Here is a 21,738-nt window from a genome sequence, read left to right as displayed (position 1 = left end):
GACCAAGTGTGTTGCTAGCTATTATTGTCAAGAATTAAGAAAATCCAACTAAGAGTCATCCAATACCCACATGAAGCTTCTTTATGAAAGAAAAGTGACAAGATTATGTCTAGATTTGACTGGAGAAGAGGTTAGAACTGAAAGTAGCCATGAAGACCCTAAGGTTTCAAGTTGCTTTGAATTTGCTTTTTTGAAAAACAGTGTTTAACTTTCAAACTGAAGTGAAGAACTGCAAGGGGTTATTAAGGTTTCCTTTTGACCATCATACTCCTAGGCTTGGCCAGTACAAGTATTTGGGGACTGAGGGAAAGAAGAATTAGGAGAAGGTCAGGGAGTTAGGACTGTGTGGGCCACCACCATGGCAGTGGGCAGTTGTTTCACCACATGTGGAATGAGTGTGTTTCAATTTGACCACAATTATACAAATAGATTATTTTGTGGTTTGGGGACCAAAGGCCTCAAGACATAGCTATTTACATAATCATTGAATGATTTTTTTTTCTGATATGTTTATATCTGATTTATTTTTCCTTTTCAGTAAATGGGTCCATAGGCACTAACCCCCAAACAGAATGATATTTAGATGCTGAAAAGTATACCGTAGACTGTGGCATCTTGACTTTCCTAGCTAATAATGACCAAAAGTTCCAGACAATAGAATATTTTTCAACCAAAGAAAAGAATATTATTATTATTATTATTCAAAAGAATAAAGTGGATCTATATGTTCTAACAGGGGAGGAGGTCAGAAATATATATTTTAAAATATACGTATTCTAAATGATACATATAATCATTAAGATAATTCAGTATTTATATTTAAAAAGGTCTGTTCATATGTATAAATGGTATATAAGTAGGTGCATTTTTAAGGTAGCTTTAAAAACAATACATATGTTGGTATATGAATTGGAAAAATCTAGAAAGAAACAACTAGAATCAATTATTCACTGGAGATCACTTTGGAGGAGGGATGGATATTTATCTTTTATTTTATATATTCTTTTGGATTAGTAGTTTAAAAAGCTCACATTTAATGAACATTTATTTTGAGCCCAGAATGATAATAAGCATTCCAAATACTTAGCATTGTCTTACTTAGCCCTAACAACTGCCCTAGAATGTCTATATTGAAGGTGCCTAGAGGTGACAAGTTGCCAAGAAAAGGGAGCCAGGTATTTGCCTTGAGCTATGTTTGCTTACCAAGCACACTGTTGTTATTATCCAGGTTTTGTGCTCATTTAGGATGACTTGGTAGAGGAAATGCTGCCAAGTAACACTTTGCTGTTAATACCTCTCATAAGAATCCAGAGAAGTAAGTAGTAGTATTATTCTTAATTTAGAGATGGGAAACTGAGGAACAGATAGTTTAAATAATTTGTCCAATGCCTCACAGCTAGTAAATAGCAGATTTGAGTCCCTGTTAAAATGCATACTTTAGTCTCTTAATTTAGATTTGCTACAGGATAATAATAACTCAAATTTAAAAAATTTCAGAAATTCAAATGGCCAACCTAAAAAATGTAATTTTTAGTATATTCTAGAAACAAAGATAGAAAAAAATTTTTTTGGAATATATTAGCACTGTAAAAGTGGATATCAAATTAAGACAAATATTTAACATGTTAGGGAATGCTGCTAGTAAAAATAAGTCAAATGTGGTGTTTATTTGTAAATTTTCACCTAAGATTAATTTATGTGACTGTCTGTTTTTACATCCCCTCCCCTCCTTTTAAACAGGAGAGATTTACAATAGTGTTTGAGCATCATGGAGCCTTTAGGTTCTACGTTAACGGCAACTTATGCCCACCCTAGACCAACACCAACCAACTTCCTACCAGCCATCAGTACTGTGGCATCAAGCTACAGGGACCGCTTCCCCCACTACAATTTAACCCATACCTTGAGCCTTCCTTGGAGACCAAGCACATACTACAAAGTAGCATCCAACTTACCAACCTTGGGCCCATACTGCACCAGATCTCAGAAGGTGTGCGAGAGCACCATGCTTCCCTTTGTTTCTAATAGAACCACTCTCTTCACAAGGTATACCCCTGATGATTGGTACAGGTCCAATTTAACTAACTATCACGAATCCAACACTTCCCGACATAATTCAGAGAGACTAAGGGTAGATACATCTCGCCTGATTCAAGACAAATATCAGCAAACAAGAAAAACCCAGGCAGGCTCCACCCAAAATTTGGGAGAACGAGTCAATGACATAGGATTTTGGAAATCTGAAATCAATCATGAGTTGGATGCGATGATTGGAGAAACGAATGAACTCACTGATGTTAAGAAAAAATTGGAGAGGGCTTTGATGGAGACAGAAGCCCCTCTTCAGGTAAATATAAGAGCTTTGATAAAAGACACTACATATTTGTATGATTATAATCCACTGGTCGAATTACTGTGGTTATTATCTGTTGAAATATATTTTGCTTCACCTGTAGAAGCCAACCTCCTATCAATACATCTGTTAACTACTTTCAAAAACCATGACCAGTTTTGCACATCCTGCAGAACAGCTCTTTAAGTAGAAAGAATTCTGAATGCAAAGCAAAGGAGGTTAATTAGAGAGACACCCTTAGGACCCACAGTGTTTATGGTGAGAACGCCATCTTCCCATCTACTAAATAGGCTTCCTGGTCATTGCTTTCCCTGGATATCATATATAATATTTGAGAGAAAAAAGTACTATTATTTTAATCGGTGTCATGAAATGCCTCCTGTTAATGTGTTACAATTCCTTTTTGGGGCATAGTGAAATAATCAGTGAGACCATCTTAGGAGATGGAGTGAATTTGGTAATAGAGAAATGAGCCTGAGGTTAAGCCAGTTGTAGTGGTCATGGAGGCAGCATTTTAGTTTGTTGCTAACCTCTGGCTACCCCTCACTGTTCGAGGGTGTGATGGAGGAGGGGGTCTCCAACCCCATTCTACCCACCACCATTGAAAGAAGACATTCTATATTTGAAGACACGCAAGTTACAGAAATTATTTCAGAAGCTGTATAAAATTGAAGCAAACAGCACTTTTCTTCACGTTTATATGACTTCCCATATGATAAGCATTTGCAGTATGTCTTTATTATGACTTCAATGACAGAACAATTTAGAGAAGGAGCTAGAGGTCTAGTGGGTTAAAAAGTTTGTTGGAGACCCCTGTACATTGTTACTTCTTATTGTGCACCCCCACCCTGTCCCCCCCACCAGACACAAGCATACAGAAAAAAGCACAATCACCAGAAATCCTGAGAAAGGGTGCTAGTACATAAATGAGACCTTTTTACACTAACGTCAAGAAATACTTTTGAGGATTGGAAGCCTTTCCATAACTTCTTCATGCTTTGGCTCATATTGAGGATTCCTGGTCTATTCTGCACCCCACCTTACCCATCCCACTTTAGAGTATCCTTAAAATGATAGCCACTTACCTGAATTTCCAGAGGACATCTAATTTCTTCCTTTCAATACTCCTTTCAGTGAGATGGTTCTAATTTGTATTTTTTCCTACAATTCTTGTCCAAATGTTCCTACGTGTTCAAACATTTACTATCAGCACAGTGCTAGAAGGTTCTGATTAAAATTAGAATTAGTCACATAAACAGATACATCTTAAGGGGAAAATCCAGATGATCGACTAATATAAAACAAAAGAGTTAAAATTCCCTAATAAAAATGAAAATTAAATCAATGAAGTATCCATCTTTGGCCTGTCATATGTGCAACAGTGGAAACTGATGACTTCTGGAGTTGGCTGAAGTGCAGCAGGTGGATACTTTTCTATGTTGCTGGTAAGATTAGTAGAATCCTACTAGAAGGTGGGTTAGTAGAAACTTAAAAAAAGCAGTTTAGTAATATACATGGAAACAGTCAGTGTTCCCCTCAACCCATTAATTCATCTTCTAGTAAATGTGAATTTTACTATTAAAACAATATGTATCCACTCAAAGATTGTGTTCAACATTATGATGTCAGATTACAGTGTACATACTACTATATTTTGTGCTGAAAAGGTTAACATTATGCAGTTATTACAGGTCACAAAATAGTCTTTGAAAAAATATTTTAACATTTATATAATGTTCTTTCAATAATTTATTATTAGCAATCCAAGCTGTTTTTCACTAGAGTCATTGGCATACTTTGTTTCAAAGAATATTTTATGACCAGGGCCTACTATTTAATGTCAATCCTAAAAAGCATAATATAAAATACTAAGGACATTATAATCTGTTTTGTTATTAACAACAACAAAAAAAACAGTGATAGGAATATGGTTAAATCATTTTCTACTTTTTTATATTTTTTCTCCTTAATGGATAAGACACATTATTTGGAAAACAATAAATGGAACTTCAAAAATAATCACTTGGATTTTTGGCTACACAAATATTTTGGTATCTTCAAAGATAATAATTTGTTTCTTTCTCACTCTTTTCAGTAGAAGACATTTGGAAGTAGTATCTTGAAAACTATGTTTCAGATTATTTCTGTAGAAGGAATTAATGTTTAAGGAATTTTGTCAGATGCTGATGTGTAAGAATGAAGTAGATGCCATACACTTGATTTTGTCACCTTTCCAAATTAGAATTCTTTTTCCAAACCACTTTGAAGAGTGAACTCTGTCCTTTTAACTAGCAATAGGGATTTACTTAGTTGTCATGGTGGGTCTCCTGCTAAATTTCCAACAAAATGGCTTGAAAAGTTGGTATTGGGAATATCTGTTGACTTGTTTTAGAAACAGGTCCTAAGAACTGCTTCCTGATCACTGATTTTGGTTACTTTCTATTAGTGCTTTCCATTTTTTGTGTATCTGTAGGTAGCCCGAGAATGTCTATTTCATCGAGAGAAGAGAATGGGGATCGATCTAGTTCACGATGAAGTGGAAGCTGAACTGCTGACGGTTAGTATGGTCAATAACAAAAAATGTCATTGCAAACACCGGCTTAATGTATACAAACAAACAAAAATTATGTTATATGAAGCCATTTATAAGTAAGAAGTTATAGTGTCAAATATTTATATCATTTGGAAAAGATTTTTTGGGGGAAGGGTTATAAAAGTAATGGATGTTTATTGAGAGAATTCAAAAGATACAGACTAGGACAAAGAAAGATAAAAATTACCTGAAGCTCAGGTGGACAGAAATCATGGTTAATTTAGGAGAATTTCAGTTTATTCAGAGAATTTCAGGAAATTTTTTTATTAACCATACTTAGACACCACGCAACTTAAAAACACACAAACATATCTTCAAGATTAGAATTATACTGTATATATAATTTGAATAGTGCTTTTTTTTTGGCTAGGTGAATGCTTAATGATGTTTATTCTTAAATGTTGTAGGGAAGGCAACGCCAATCTTTTTTTTTTTCCATTTATTCATTTCTTTTTTTTCATTTGTTTTTTTTTTTAATTTTTTTTAAAATTTTTATTTATTTATGATAGTCACGCACAGAGAGAGAGAAGAGAGAGAGAGAGAGAGAGAGAGGCAGAGAGAGGCAGAGACATAGGCAGAGGGAGAAGCAGGCTCCATGCACCGGGAGCCCGACGTGGGACTCGATGCCGGGTCTTCAGGATCGCGCCCTGGGCCAAAGGCAGGCGCCAAACCGCTGCGCCACCCAGGGGTCCCTTTTTCATTTGTTTTTATTGAAGTTCGATTTGCCAACATATAGTATAACACCCAGTGCTCATCCCATCAAATGCCCTCTTCAGTGCCCATCACGCAGTTACCCCAACCCCCCGCCCATCTCCTCTTCCACAGCCTTTTGTTTGTTTCCCAGAATTAGGAGCTTTCATGGTTTGTGTCTCTCTCTAATTTTTCCCATTAAGTTCCCCTCCTTTCCCCTATAATCCCTCTCTCTATTTCTTTTCTTCCCTATATGAGTGAAACCATATGATGATTGTCTTTCTCTGATTGACCTACTTCACTCAGCATAAAACTCTCCAGTTCCATCCATATTGAAGCAAATGGTGGGTATTTGTCCTTTCTGATGGCTGAGGAATATTCCATTGTATATATAGACCACATCTTCTCTACTCATCTGTCGAAGGACATCATGGCTCCTTCCACAGTTTGGCGATTGTGCCATTCTTTCTAAAGATGTAATTTTTCTAGAGCAGTTTTAAGGACACCACAAAATTGAGGGAAAGGTGTAGAGATTTCCCATATAACCTCTGTACCCACGTAGGCACAGTATCCCCCATTACCAACATCCCTGACCAGAGTGGTACATTTGTGACCATTGATGAATTTACATTAATATATCATTGTCATCCAAAGTCTGGTATACCCCTAGCATTCACTCTTGGTACAGATTCTCTGGGTTTGGATAAAGATATAATGACATACTCATCATTGTAGTGTACAGAGAATTTTCACTTCCTTAACAATCTTTTGTGCTTAACCTATTCATCCTTCCCCTCTAAAAGTGTTTTATTCATTTAAGAATTGCATTGGGGTAATTTTCCTATAGCATTAGATATACTTTCATATGCATATGTATGATATGCATGATTTTAATGGTTACACTGTGTTCCACAATGTGAAGGTGCTATCATTAAAAAAAAAAAAAAAAACAGACAAAACAAAACAAAAAAAACCCTCTCTTTTTTGAGTAGTTAGGTTTGTTTCCCTATCACAGTCCCCCTTTTGTTTTTTTGCTATCTTAATAACACAACTGTGTACAAAAATATTCTTATTGATAACTCTATGTATTTCTGATTATTTCCTAAGAATACATTTCAAGAAATGTAATTGATGTGCCAAAGGCATATGCATTTGGGAAGTTTTCCTATATAGCCAAATTGTCATCCAAAAGCAGATAGTTATATGTGCACTACTGTGCTGATTCTCCTGCTAGGGTCTCTTCCACCTCCACCAATTAAATGTGATTTAGTTCTAAGTTCTCTTGCCTTCACTTCCCAGACTTAATCCCATGAGATCTATGCCATTCCTTAAGATTTCAGCCACTGAAAAAAGCCTCGGCTCTTCCTAATCTCTTTTTCAGGCCAGACACTCTATTATGCATTAGTTCTGTGTCCCTAAGTCCCTGTCAAATGTGTTTATGTTGGTAACCCTGCTACCTGTCTCCCTTTTTTTGGTTAATACTCATGAAGCCTACAAGTATACATTTCTTCTACCCTGATTCCTTCTGCCTTCCCCTTCCTACTGATGGTACCAAGGTTCTCCAGTCACTTGAAGCATGGCTTGCTGACTCTCTTCACCCTTTGTAATCAGTTTCCAGCTCCTTAAATTGTTCTTCCCCTTTGCACTCCATTCTCTCCTACCATTGCTCAAAACCATCTTTTCCTCTATCAGAGCTGGTGAATGCAAAATCCCCAAATATCCTCCCTTCACTTGAATCTGTACTACCATGATCACCAGTGGTTCCATCCGCTAAAATCTCTTCCTTGACTCCGTAATTTCTATGGCCTTCCATTGTCTGGCTCTCAGTCCTTCTCAGTCCCGTTTCCTACTCGATTTGCTGAATTTCTGCTGCAAGAAATCAATACATGATCCCTGAACCAGCTTTGCTGGGTTCTGCCTGTTTGCCTTTCTGTGATCGGTCGGTCCTTGGTAAAAAAAAAAAAAAAAAGAATCCTTGGTAAGAAAGTAAATATGATGAGCTAGCAATCTGGTCATCAGTAATATTACCTTCACAAGTCATCAGGGTCCATTTTAACATTGCATTAAATTATATTTTAGTGACCTACTGCATTATGGATGATAAGCGGAGTTTTTTTCTTTGCTCTTTGCTTTCCTCTTCTGCCTGATTCTTCAAAAGCCATATGAGTGGAAACAATAAATTCAGGAAAGTTTTGGCCACTACAAAAAAGCTATGCAATCTCTTTTGTAAAAGCCACAGTGCCTATTGCTGCACATGAGTGAGTAAGAGTAAGATATCTTGGATAAAGTAGCTTTATGGGAATAGGTCCACGTTCTGCTGTTTCTTCCTTTCCTGTCTCTGATGAATCTCCCATCTTGAAATGATCTGTCATCTACTTTGTCATTAAAAGGGGAAGTATTTACCAGAAAATATCCCTTGGCCTCTTATTCTTACTGATCCTAGATGTTCTGTGAAGTAAATTATACGTGGTTCTAACAATTTTTCACTTCATCAGAATATCTGTTGGTTATTTACAAGAGGTTTTTTTTTTTTTTAAACTTTGCCACTTTTAATATATTATTCTAGCTTTAAAGACTGATTGCACCTGAAGGTTTTAAAAACATCAATAACTGGGTCCTACACCCAGAGATTCTGATTCACATCTGGAGTGAGGAATAGGCATATGTATTAAAAATATTCCCCGAGGGATCCCTGGGTGGCGCAGCGGTTTGGCGCCTGCCTTTGGCCCAGGGCGCGATCCTGGAGACCCGGGATCGAATCCCACGTCAGGCTCCTGGTGCATGGAGCCTGCTTCTCCCTCTGCCTGTATCTCTGCCTCTCTCTCTCTCTGTGTGACTATCATAAATAAATAAAAATTAAAAAAAAATTTAAAAAAATAAAAATAAAAATATTCCCCAGAAAATTTTAATGAACAGCCAGAACTCAGAACCACTGCTTTAAAACTATAAAATATTATTGATAGGAATTCATTAAGATCTGAGTAAGTAGACATATCATGGTGCATGCGTTGGAAGACTTAAATAGTGGTAAGGTGGCAGTACTTCCCCACATGGACCATAGATTCAACAGAATCTTCATCAAAACCCCAGCTGACTTCTTTGTAAAAATTGACACGCTGTCCGTGAAAATCACTGTAAATTCAAGGGATTCAGGACAGCCAAGATAATATTGAAAAAGAAGACAGAGGACCCACACTTCTTGATTTAAAAATTACTACAAAGCTACAATACATGAGACAATAAAGATAGACATATAGATTAATGGAATAGAATTTGAGAATCCAGAAATAAACCTTCCCTTTCACAATCCATTCACTTTCAACAAGGGTGCCGAGACGATTCAATGGGAAGGGAATACTCTTATCAACAAATGGTGATTGGACAGTTGGGTGTCCATGACCAAAAGACTGACATTGGACTTCTATATCACACCATATATAAAAAAAATGAATAAAAATGGATCAAAGACTTAAATGTAAGAGCTACAATTGTAAAACTCTTAGAAGAAAACATGGGCATAAATATTAGTGACATTGGACTAGGCAATCATTTCTTAAAACAGATACCAAAAGCACAAAGCACACACAACGTAAGAAAAAAGAGAAATTGATCATTAAAATGACAAACTTTAATGCATCAAAGAACATCATCAACAAAGTGAAAAGACAATGCATAGAAAGGAAGAAAATCTTCTGAAATCATATATCTGATAAGGGACTTGTATTTATAGTATGTAAAGAACTCTTAAAACTAAAGCTAAAAAAAAAACAAACCCAAAAACAAAAACAAAAACCCCCCCACCAAATAACCCAACTCAAAATAGTCAAAGGATCTGAATAGGGAGTTCTCCAAAGTGAATATACACATGGACAATAAGGACAGTAAAGGACAGTAAAGATTGGTCATCAATAGTTCATCAGGGAAAGGCAAATTAAACAACAATGAAATTCCACTTCACACCCTTTAGGATGGCTATACTTAAACACAGATAATAACAAGTGATGGTGAGAATGTGCTAATGGGGCTGTAAAATGATACACCTCCTCTGGAAAATAGTTAAACCCACAGGTGCCACATGATTCAGTAGGTCCACTCCTATGTATCTGCCCAAGAGGAAAAAAAGTACATGCCCACACAAGAACTTGTACATGAATGCTCATAGCAGCGTTATTTATTCATAACAGCCATTTAGAAACAACACAAATGTCTGTCAGCTGATGAGTGGTCTCTAAAATGAGGTGTAGCCATGCAATAGAATGTGATTCAGCCCTAAAAAGTGCCAAAACATTCCGCTACATGGATGATCCTTGAAAATTTATGCTAAGTGAAGAAGTCAGTCACAAAAGACCACATATTGCAGGATTCCATTTCTATGAAATGTCCAAATTAGGGAAATCTACAGAGACTGAGAGTAAATTAATGATAGCCTAGGAGAAACTGGCTCAGGGGATTGGAAACTGGGGTAACAGTGAAGAAGTGTGTTTTTTCTTTGGAGGGTGATGAGAATGTTCTACAATTGGTTCTATGATGGTTACATAACTGAATATACTAAAAATCATTGCAGTAAAATAGAAGATTTTTAATGTACATGAATTATATCTTGATAAATCTATTTTTCAAACAACCACTACTGCTTTAGAGGTTTCATATTTTCTTAGACCAGTAGCAGAGGTTACTTTGTCTCAAAATAACTAAATCTGCAATGAAAGTAATGGTTCGTCAATTGAGGGGTGCCTTGGTCATTGCCAATAATTTCAAGTAATGAGTGTATACTTTGCTTACTCAAAGTAGTGATATTAGCATATCTTTTCTTTTTACCAACACTGGTCTAATTTTTTGGAATAACAAAAAAGAAAGAAAGAAAGAAGAAAGAAAGAAAGAAAAGAAGTTGCCTTAAAAGCCCTGCTTTTATTTTTTTATTTTTTAAAAGCCCTGCTTTTAAAGAAGGTGGCCATATTGAAATATTTTCTCATGAATTCTGTCAACTTTTACATTCAGTCAGTGATATTCACCAAATTCTTACAGAATGGCTTCTCTTGGGGGACTGATTAGGGTACCGTCTTTTTGGTCCTCCCAGACCAGGTTAACAACTTGAACTTTTTTTTTTATTCATGGGAAACAGAGACACAGGTAGAGGGAGAAGCAGGCTTCCTGTGGGCTTCTCCCTGCAGGGAGCCTGTTGTGGGACTTGATCCCAGGATCTTGGGATCACAACCTGAGCTGAAGGCAGACACTCAACCACTGAGCCACCCAGGGACCCCAACTCCTTGAACTTTTTAAAGCCAAATGAACCTTTGAGTACAGATTAATAGATAAATTAACACTGGAGACAGTTCCAAAGGTCTTTGGTTGTAAGCATTCCCTATTTCCATGAACCCATCTGCCCTCAACCATCTGACATTCACCATATGGCATTATTTAAATTCAAATATAGAAATTATTGTTGAAGAATATTTTTTATAGCAAGAGTTTCATTAAATGCATTTCCCCCCATTAAAAGTCCCAGAAATTCCCACTATGTGCATTGTGTATACATAGTATAAAAGCTCACTAGGATTTTGGGTGTTAAATAGTATTTTCTAAGCAATAGCCCATGCATCCTTTGACAAATAGCTTAGTAAAATAACTACACACACACACACACACGCACACACACACACACACACACACACCACACCATAGAAAAAAAATGAAAATTGAACAACATTAAAAGCAAAGACTGATGCACAACTCACTGTGAGAATGTGTGAGAAACCTTTGCTGCCTGTAAGAACAGGGCGAGCCTTGATGACAACATGTGGTGGGAATGTAGCTTTTCATTTATTCCACTAATTCAGATCAAAGAATTAGTCGGTAGGGTTATCAGTGAAATGAACTCTAGGCATATTTTTATGTGAAGCAATAAGAGAATAAGAAGACTATATAGTTGAGTAATAATTGATATTGGAATGGTACTGGAATGGAGAAGCCCTTTATAATCAAATTAACAAAGACAGAGACCAAAAAGGGATATCTAATACATTTGACCTCATAGGAATCACAAACGTCTGCATATCAAAGTCACTATGCAGAATATAAAGGCAAGGCACAAGCAGGTTAAAAATATAGATATATTTTCATATTATATATATTTACGTATATATTTATAACATCTATGATGGGAAAGGAATGAATTTTAAATATAAGAATCCTTATAAATTAATAAGGAAAAACAACAGAAAAAGTGGAGAAGGAGAGTGAACTGTAGTTCACAACAGAAGAAAGCTAAATGATGAGTAAATACATAGTTAAAATATTAACCTGCAAATTTCATGAGGTTTGTTGTTTGTGGGAGGGGTCCTATCACCCTAGCAAAAATGAAGAGGATTTGATAGTGACCATTTAATAGGTAAAGTGAGGAAGTGTACTCTCATTTATTATTGTGAGTGGGTACAACTTCTCTGAAGGGCAATTGGCTGTATTTGCCAAAATCTTGAAAAAAAGGTATACCCCTTACAATTTACTGAAGTCGTTCATCATGGTATAGTTTAATGTCATGGGAAAATGTTCAGATTTAAAATGGAAAGGTGGGGGCCACCTGGGCGGCTCAGTCAGTTAAGCGTCTGACTCCTGATCTCATCTCAGGTCATAATCTCAGGGTCATGAGATTGAGCCCTGTGTCAGGGTGGCATTTAGCAGGGAATCTGCTTCAGATTCTCTTTCTCCCTCTCTTTCTGCCTCTCCCCACCACTCATACTCTCTCTGTCTCAATAAATAAATAAATCTTAAAATATAAAAAAAAATGAAAAGGCAGGCTGCAAAACAATACACATGGTGTGATCACTCTGTGCTTGAAAAAGTGGTAACAGTGACCATGTGCACTTATCTAAATGTCTTCTTGGTACTATTTGGAGTTTCTCGATTTTCTAATGTGAATTTGAATTTCAGAAGGAAGCAAAAAATGTTTACTTAAGACGTCTCGGATACAACACATGCTATGTAATAATGTCTATATTCCTAGCGGCATTAGAATGCTGGGTGTGTGGTCAAGTAGAGTGGTGTATAAAGGTGTTTGTATGAGCGTAGTGGCTGAGTAACAGGGCATGGGCGGGGAGGGTGGGCCTCCCAGTGTGGAAATCAAGTTTCCACTTGGACCAAAGAGCTGGATCTGTCGGAGGTTACATACACTGCCAGAAGAAAGTCCCTTTTTAGCTGCCCCTTTGGCTCACCAGTTTACTTTGTCATGGAAGAGTAATTATTATAAAAGAAGCATGCATTAAATTCAACCTTGCACATCATCAGAATTTATTTACTTATTGTTTTACTTAAGGGCCAGAGAGAAAAATAAAGGCAAATCCTACAGTTTTTATTCCTGTCCCAAATTGTTCCATAAAATAATTTTCCTATAGCCCTATAAAGGGGTGAACCTCAGTCTGATGTTTAGATTGCAGTATCATGAGGGCATAGAGATAAATAAGTGGATGTAAAGATTGTCTTCTTGTTTTTATTTTATTTTATTTTTAAAAAGATTTTATTTGTTTGAAAGAGAGAGAGCATGAGCAGTGGGAGAGGGAGAGGAAGAAGAAGGCTCTCCGCTGAGCAGGGAGCCCTATTTGAGGCTCGAGGCTCAATCCCAGGGCCCTGAGATCATGGTGCTTAACAGATTCTGCCACTGAAGTGCCCCTGTTTTCTTGTTTAACTTGACATTTTTTTCCAGGAATGAAGTTTTCCTTTGTCAATGTTTTGTTACATTTTTGACTTTGGATGTTATACCTGATGATGAAAACATTAATGTGTGTGTTTTTTTTTTTTCAATCAAGTAGGAAGTTGATATTATTCTGTGTTGTCAAGAAAGGATGAAGCTGCATTTGGATAAGGCCATTGCTCAACTTGCGTAAGACCTTTAACTCTATATACAATTGAAAATCTGTCTTGAAACCGTGCTTTTGTGCCTCCCATTCAAATTTATCCTAGCTTCTTATGTAAGGATTTCTTATATATGGATACACATACATACTCACACACATATACATTTTTATTTGGAGGCTAAGATGAGTACTTGGAGTGCTTGCTTTAAATTTGTAGTTAAATAAATAATTTTGAGCGGCGCCTGGGTGTCTCAGTTGGTTGTGTCAGGCTCTTGGTTTCAGCTCAGGTCATAATGTCAGGGTTGTGAAATCAAGCCCCAAGTCAGGCTCTATGCTCAGGACGGATCTACTTGAGACTCCATCCCCCTTTACTCCTTCTCCCTTCTTGCATGTGCTCTCTTTCTCAAATAAATAAAATCTTAAAGAAAATCAATTTTGAGATGCTATAGAAAGGATTTCAGCCCTAACTTGGAGTATGGCTAAGATTTCTTTGAACTCAAAAGACTTTCATTCTTTGAGGAGAGGTTAACTTGTGAATTTTCATCCCAACAGCTGGAAAAGTAATGAACTGTGGCTCACTTTTATGATTCTTTCCAGAACTCCTTAAAGACTCAGCCTTCTCTGATTACCCTGGTGCCTGCTCCCTGGTGCTCTGGTCACACCACTGCAACTTTGTAATCGTTCACCCATCCTACTCACTACCAGGATACATAGCCCTCTTTCCTTGGCAATAGTAGATAGTAGGTACTTGATATTTGTGGTGGGGATTGCAATGGAGGAGGAGGGAATAATAATCAAAGGAAGATCTTATGCAATGATAACAGCTCTCAGCTTAGAAAACACATTGGTTGAGCCTCTTTCCTAACGTGACTAGAAAGATGAATGTTCACCTGGTTATGGCCACGGAAAGCAGCATCAAATATGTCACCCAAAGGAAAGGATGCTTCTGTTTATACAGATATTGTCAAGGATAATTTGTGATACCCCAGAAGGAATACATATTTTAGAGGTATCAGTATTGCTTGTTTTATTTGCCCACCAAGCTCTGCAAGTCAGAGAGGTTTAGATGTCTGGGATCTCTCTCTTGCTGTGACTAGGAGGGCTCTTTAGCCAGAAATGTTGAGGATAGGTAGAAGATTAGCTAAGGATGGCTGACTATGAGTGGTTTGGTTAACTCTAGAGTTTACCAGAGCTTCAAATACAAGGCAGTGCAGATCTGATACTCCTTTATGGCTTCTGCTGCCTAGAAATTGGAGAACTACAGTTTAGCATGGTTCACAGAATGGCGTCTGTTCTGTTTTCTTTGGAGGGTCCAGGTCCCAATCCTATTTTCTTTTATAACCTAAAATCTGCAGCTCCTCCTCCACATTCTTCACTCTTCTCATCCAGATTGTTCCACTGTGAAACATCCACATCTTCCTATCAGTCTCTGCTACCAAATCGCCTCATTCCTGACCCTGTTTGAAGTCTTTGCAGGAAGTTCTGTCTCCATGTACGCACTGTGTGGAACCTTTGTTGTGATCCTTTAAAAACCTTAATATACAATGAATAAAATGTCTACCTCATTTCCTGGGATGGTTTCTTCAGAATTTATGAGATCCTTAATATGGTCATTGGTTTTGGTCCATTGAAGGTGATAGGAAGAGGGCTTTTCAACTCTATTTGCTTTGGAACCCACAATGAAGACCTCAGTTTGGATCTCAGTTGGAAATGGAATGTCATTAGTCACCAACATGGCAGCCAAGATTTTTTCCCATCTTGGGCTATAAGACAGAACAATGGGGTGCTGCCTAAAACACCTTCCTAAGAAGGTTCTGATGTTAAGTCAGAGGAGGTCAAGGTTATGTCAGCCCAAGAGAGGAAGGCTATGGGGCATCTTGGTCCCAGAACCACAAATGGGAAAGGCCTTTAATCCTAGAGTTTGAACACAATAACCTGAGATGGGAGACCAAACAATAGCAAAGGGAGGTGTCTTTATCTGTTGTATGTGCTTTAGAATCCACAAAATTGTTTTAGGATTCACAAAATGCGGGCTACTGGCATGTTGCTACCTTCATTTCCATTTTACACACACACACACACATACACACACACACACACACACACACACAAATGAACTCTCATAGATCAAGTGACTTCCCTAAAAGTATGGGCTATGGGGAAGCTGCAGCTGGAATTAATCTATTCAAATTCAGCGTAGGCTTTACCACATGGCTTCTGTATGCCAGGAGCATTTTGAGTGGCCAGGAATACCAAAACAATGGAGATCATCCATTCATCCTGCTTTTTCAAATACTTTCTATATGCTAATGATCCCCCAATTTTTATTTCCAGCCCAGACTTCTCTTTCAAATTCCAACAGCCTCCTTGGTATTGCACTGGGATGTTTAATGGATGCTCAAGCTCAGTGTATTGGCTGAACTTTTGTCTTCTCCCCAAAAAACTTTCCCACCTCTGTCGATGGAATTCTGCTATTCCAATTACTCAGCTTCTACCTCTTTTCCCTCCACTGATGTTTAATCTCCTAGCTGAGTCTCTTGGCTTTCTCTTTAAAATATACTGAGAATCCGAACACTTGTCACCTCCTTCACTGCTACCCCTTGGTCCAAACTGCTACTATTTCTCACCTGGCTCACTGTACCTATCTGCTAAGGGATCTCCCTGCCCCCTGCACCAAACAATCCTTTAAAATTGTAAATCAGCAGTCCCTCACTTCACTTGGAGGAAAACTTGACTCCTTCCAATGTCCTCCAACACAGCTCTGCATGATCTGCTTCTTCCCCCTGTAAGTCTTTGCTCAAGCATTGCCTCCTTAAGGAGTCCTACCTTGACCATCTTATTTAAATCACTCACACTCTTGCTTCCTTTTTTTTCTGCTTTGTTTTCTGCATTGTTAAGCTAACAGACTGCACGATTTGCTTATTCATGAGGGATATTGCCTATCTCCTCTCTGTAAAGTGTAAGCTTCTTTGGAGAAGAGCTGTTTGCTCTGTCCATTGATGCATTCAGGCTTGGAGAACAGTGCCTGACAGGTAGTAGACACTCAGTAATTTGTTGAATGAACTGCTGCCTTAATAAAGATGTGGCTCACCTGTCACCCATGCCCGTGCCATGGGCCTGTCTCTTTGGTAGTGAGTTGTCAGGTCTCCTCTCTGGCAGGACAGGGAACACCATGCATCTCAGTGCCTCTTCCTTCCCAGGAGGGTGGTGGCTGCTGGAGCAGATGAGCCAGGAGGCCCCCCAATTCCTGATCTCCTTTCAAGCCCTCTGTCTCCTGCCCCAGGGCTCAATATTGATGCTTTATTTCTATCTCCTGGCAAACTTGGCCAACTTCTTAGGCCTCATGTGACCATAAATGGAGTTCACATACAGATGGAGAGAGGCCCTATTTAATAAATGTCTCAGAACTTCTTGGGGGAATTGTCCCTTAAAGAATGGAGGAATTAGGATATAGAAGAGGAAAAAGAAGAAGCAAAGAGAGGCACAGATGTGGCCATATTACTTTAAACCAGTGTCCTATCTGGATCAGTGTTTGTGTTAGGAAGACGGACCCCAGCCCTGGGGCTCCAGATACCCACCTTCTGTTTATCTGCACCTCTTCTTTCCCAAGGCCCACCACGCATGGGAGGGGCAGTGTGGGCTAGGTTCTAATTACTCACGTGTATGGACATCTCCAGGGAAGTCTCCTTTTAATTGGGAAGCTGGACATGGTGTGAAAGAGGAGAGACCTACAGGAGTGGGTGGGTCCCAGCACAGAAGGGCAATTACTCTTCCTTATATCAAATGACTACTTAAACCTGAAACTCCATTTCCCCACCCCTATGTTACAGAGCTAACAGAGCCTCCCAGCACGAGCTGGAGAAGGACCTGAGTGATAAACAGGCAGCCTACCGAATCGACGATAAATGCCACAATCTGCGAAACACGTCAGATGGTGTGAGCTACTTTCGCGGAGTGGAGCGGGTTGATGCAACGTAAGTCAGGCACAAGCCACTTCTGAGATCTCAATGTCATTTAATTCATCCTCTCTCCTTTCAAAATGATGCAGCTTACAGGTTAAAGTGCAAAACATGGGAAGATGTGGGAAGGTAAAAGACACACCCTGCTTTGGATGAGTCTTCCGTAACCAGGAGTATTCCTCAGTCAGGCTTTGATACTTGCCTCCTATATTGTTTTGTAAAAGAATATTTGTTATTTACACTTATTGTGGTGAGCACTGAGTAACGTATAGAATAGCAGAATCACTGTGTTGTACCGCAAACTAATAGGACATTGTAAGTCAACTGTACTTCAATAATAAATCTTTTCTAAAGCTCAAAAAAGAGAATATTTGTTATTTGTATTTCTAATTGTGAAAATAACAGTTACTTGAAGCAGAAAAACCTAGGAAACACATATAAGCGTAAAGAAAATAAACTGTTGCCAATGTATTGGATGCCCTGGATTCCATAGGGTACAAGCTAAAAAACAGCATCATGTTTTATTACCACCACTTGTTAAACTTGCTCCACCAATGGTGTCTTTGCCAGGGCTCTGGATGCAGTCTTGGATTCATGGTCTTTCTCTAGTCATTCCCTTAAAAACAAAACAATACAAAAACAAAAACCCGACTTGATCGACTTGATTGAAGTGAAATTCACCTACACTAAAATGCATTTTGGTGAGTTTTGACAAATTTCTATGCCTATGCAACCGTGACCATGGTCGAGATGAAGAATATTTTTGTCACCTTGAAGAGTTCCCTGTTTTCCTTCCCATGCTTATGCCCCCTCCCTTTTAAAGTGACCCCCAAATGGATTCCCTTTTGTAGGGCTGGTCACGCCCAAAGCAGCATGTGCCAACTTTGATTTTTAGATTCTTCAGGTATGAATCAGATTCAAACCCTATGCCCTAAGTGGTCCCCTTGAAATGCCTTTTACTTGGCTTGAAGTGAACAAGAAGCATCTTCCTCTTCTCCTTCTGGGGCAGGGGATGTGCTATGATCTAACCACATGCTCTGAGCACCTTGCCCTCCATCAAGGGCCTTCTCTATTTCCAGCATGAGTTTTTAGCCATCCTTCATGGAATGTCAGGATATGGAGCACATAGGGTGTTATTTTGGGTCATTGTGGCCTGAGCTAACAACTAGCCTTATGTGATTTCCTATAATACCAACAAAGAAATGCCACCCATAAGCCCACCATACCCAATGTGACCTCTTAGTCTTTCCAATATATTTTTAAAGATTTTATTTATTTATTCATGAGACACACACACACACACACACACACACACACACACAGAGGGAGAGAGAGAGAGAGAGAGAGAGAGAGAGAGGCAGAGACACAGGCAGAGGGAGAAGCAGGCTCCACACAGGGAGCCTGACGTGGGACGCGAGCCCGGGTCTCCAGGATCATACCCTGGGCTGAAGGTGGCACTAAACCGCTGAGCCACCTGGGCTGTTAGTCCTTCCAATATTGTTCCACACATATAGATACAGATTTATATTTTTAAAGAATGGCATTACACACATACTGTTTATATAGTCTGTCTGACTTTTCATTTCCTGATTTATAAAAACTGTGAAAATATGCTACAACATGAGTCTGCATGCCATATGGATCACTCATTTAAAAGTATGGTAATTTACCAACTTTTTCTATTACTTTTGGACACTTAGACTGTTTTAAGGTTTTCAAGGATAGTCGTAAATATTGCTGAACATTAATGGCCTCAAGTTTTTTGGGAGCATTATTTCCTTAGGACAAATTTTTATATTGCTTTAGCAGCACATATACTCACATTGGAACAATGTCAAGAAGATTAACATGGGGCTTGGGCAAAGATGTCACACAAATTCACGAAGCACATTATTTTTAGTCTAGAGATGTAAAATAGAGATTCATGACTATAGTTAATGATACTGTATTGTATATTTGAAAGTTATTAAGAGAGTAGAATGTAAGTTTTCATCCAAAGAAAAAAATAATTGTAACCATGTATGGCGATAGGTAATTAGGAAATTTATTGTGAGAATCATTTTGCAATGTAGACATGTATCAAATAATTATGCTGTACATCTACCTGAAACTAATGCAATGTTATATGTTAGTTATATCACAGTAAAAAAAATTCTGTAAATGGAATTTCTGGGTTACATTTGATAGGTTCTTGGTGTATGTTGTCCTCTGGCATGATTGTACCAATTCAACAACCCTGCCTGCAAGATATGAGAGAAAACTTTTAAAAACATGCACACCAGAAAATTACCATTCTCTTCAGTCTTTGCTAATCTGATAAAGGGTTATTAGTATGTTGCTGCTTTCATTTAGTACTCTGATTACTCCTGACACTGGATATTTTCTCATTTGCTTATTGGACTGGGGAGACACACTTCTTGTGAACCAACATACTCGCATCCTTCATCCATCCCTTCCCCACTGCTCCCCGCCCCCTGGCTGACGAGTGGCAGAGGACTTGGTGTATGCTTTGGATTTACAGAAACTAAGCAGGAAAATAAGGAACAATTAAGAAAAATTTTCAATAAGCTTTCCTCTGATGTTTACATTTTATGTAGTAAAACCAGGATTCAGTGATAGGGGATTTCTCCTTTTACAAAATGAATGATTGCCTACAGACTGTCCAGGCTGACTCATCATTGTTACCATTGTATGGTTCTACCTTTTTTTTTTTTTTTTCCCCAGAGTCTCAGTGCCTGAGTCCTGGGCCAAATTTACAGATGACAATATTCTCCGTTCCCAAAGTGAACGCGCAGCCTCTGCCAAGCTAAGAGATGACATTCAAAACCTCTTGGTTGTGACTGCCAATGAGATGTGGAATCAATTCAACAAAGTGAATGTATCTTTCACCAATCGCATTGCTGAGACTGCAGATGCTAAAAATAAGATTCAGGTTCACTTAGCGAAGGTAAATCAAGCGCTGGTGGTACCCGTTAGCTGACCTGGATAGATAGAACAGGGGAGGGGGCTCTGGGACCACAGATCTCTCACCATTCCTGGAGCGACACCATAAGATGCATGGCCTCCTGGCCGTGCAGACTAAGAAAAATTAAAAACAGTACAAAGCACACCATTTATTTTAGCCAAGTAGCCAGGTGTCAAAATGAAATTGGAATCCCCTGGTTTTTGGAATACAAAGAATGCACTATGCATTGAAAGGTTCCTAGCATTTAATAGAAACAAAAATATTATGATTAAAGTTTAATGAATCACTGTATGTAACTAGGAAGTGAATTTATTATTAGAACATATGGGAGGAATGTTTTCTGTGAAATTATTTCAGGCCCTTTTTCTGGAATACAAAACCAAATACAGGAAACTATTAGGTGGATCAAGAGTGTTTCTGATATTGAACTTTTTAAAGTGCTCCAAGCATAAGCATTTTAGAGTGACAATAAAATGAAGGATTTATGCAGAATTTGAATGTTTCAAGATAAACAAAGAGCTCTTTATTTAGCGTCAGTCTTGGAGCCCTTATTATTTCTGTGGATTTTGCTGCCTATAGGTTTTCATGTTTTATTTTAAGAACCTGACACAGTCAGCCATGTGTGCTGGAAGGAGGTATTATCCAACTGAGGGCACCATGTTTTCTTAGACTACAGCAATTTCCCTTCTCATGTTGTTTTCTTTGGGCGACAGATATTTATTGGGCCAGGCGGCGTGCCACCCAGGAGCTTATATTTGTCAAGATGTGCACGTTTATGAAAAGCTCACGAACAATTAATATCAATAGAAAATTAGAAATTGCAGTTGTCAAACAGCAAATGTAGAAAGTGTTGTTGGGGTTTGGAGAAAGAGGTGAACATTCCGGCAGGGTGATGTCTTGAATGAAGCCTCAGGAGGTAGCCAGTGAAAAGTGGAGTTCAGGTCAGTAAATGGATGGTGTGTGTCCTGGGAGAGAAGCCTGCAAAGGCAGCCTGGAGCCACACTGTAGAAGACATCCATGGGAAGGTGTTCACTGGGCAGTATGAAGCTATTCTGAAGGCCTCTGGAAGGCTCATCTGATGGAGTCCCTTTGTTCAACAAATTTTTATTTACTTCTGCTTTAGTTCTCTGGGGCTGTCACAACAAAACACTACAGACTGTATGACTTAAACAACAGAAGTCACTCCCCCCACCCCCTCCCAATTCTGGAAGCTAGATGTACAAGATCCAGGTGTCAGCAGAGTTGATCTCTTCTGAGGTCTCTCTCTTTGTTTTTATTTATTTATTTATTTATTTATTTATTTATTTGAGGTCTCTCTCTTTGATTTGCAG

At 38.4% G+C, this 21,738-nt stretch overlaps 1 protein-coding gene and 1 non-coding gene across 3 annotated transcripts in view; both read left to right on the top strand.

Annotated features, from left to right (window-relative positions):
• The window catches only part of TEKT3 (tektin 3), a 40,333-nt gene that overhangs the window by 8,094 nt on the left and 10,501 nt on the right, over positions 1–21,738 (top strand). For both annotated transcript variants that reach the window (XM_041771839.1, XM_041771840.1), the window contains exons 2-6: positions 1,741–2,347; positions 4,827–4,910; positions 13,439–13,509; positions 17,314–17,457; positions 20,167–20,389. In XM_041771839.1, coding sequence (XP_041627773.1) covers positions 1,769–2,347; positions 4,827–4,910; positions 13,439–13,509; positions 17,314–17,457; positions 20,167–20,389 — 1,101 coding nt within the window. In that variant the 5' untranslated portion in view covers positions 1,741–1,768. The remainder of the gene's footprint in view (positions 1–1,740; positions 2,348–4,826; positions 4,911–13,438; positions 13,510–17,313; positions 17,458–20,166; positions 20,390–21,738) is intronic.
• Positions 19,240–19,342, top strand: LOC121501059. Its single transcript, XR_005990502.1, has one exon. It is a non-coding gene; the product is annotated as a U6 spliceosomal RNA (small nuclear RNA).

This window comes from Vulpes lagopus, chromosome 10 (genome assembly GCF_018345385.1).
Source record: "Vulpes lagopus strain Blue_001 chromosome 10, ASM1834538v1, whole genome shotgun sequence".
Lineage (NCBI taxonomy): Eukaryota > Metazoa > Chordata > Mammalia > Carnivora > Canidae > Vulpes > Vulpes lagopus.
Note: the sequence above shows the minus strand (reverse complement) of the source record. Positions and strands in the feature narration are given on the sequence as shown.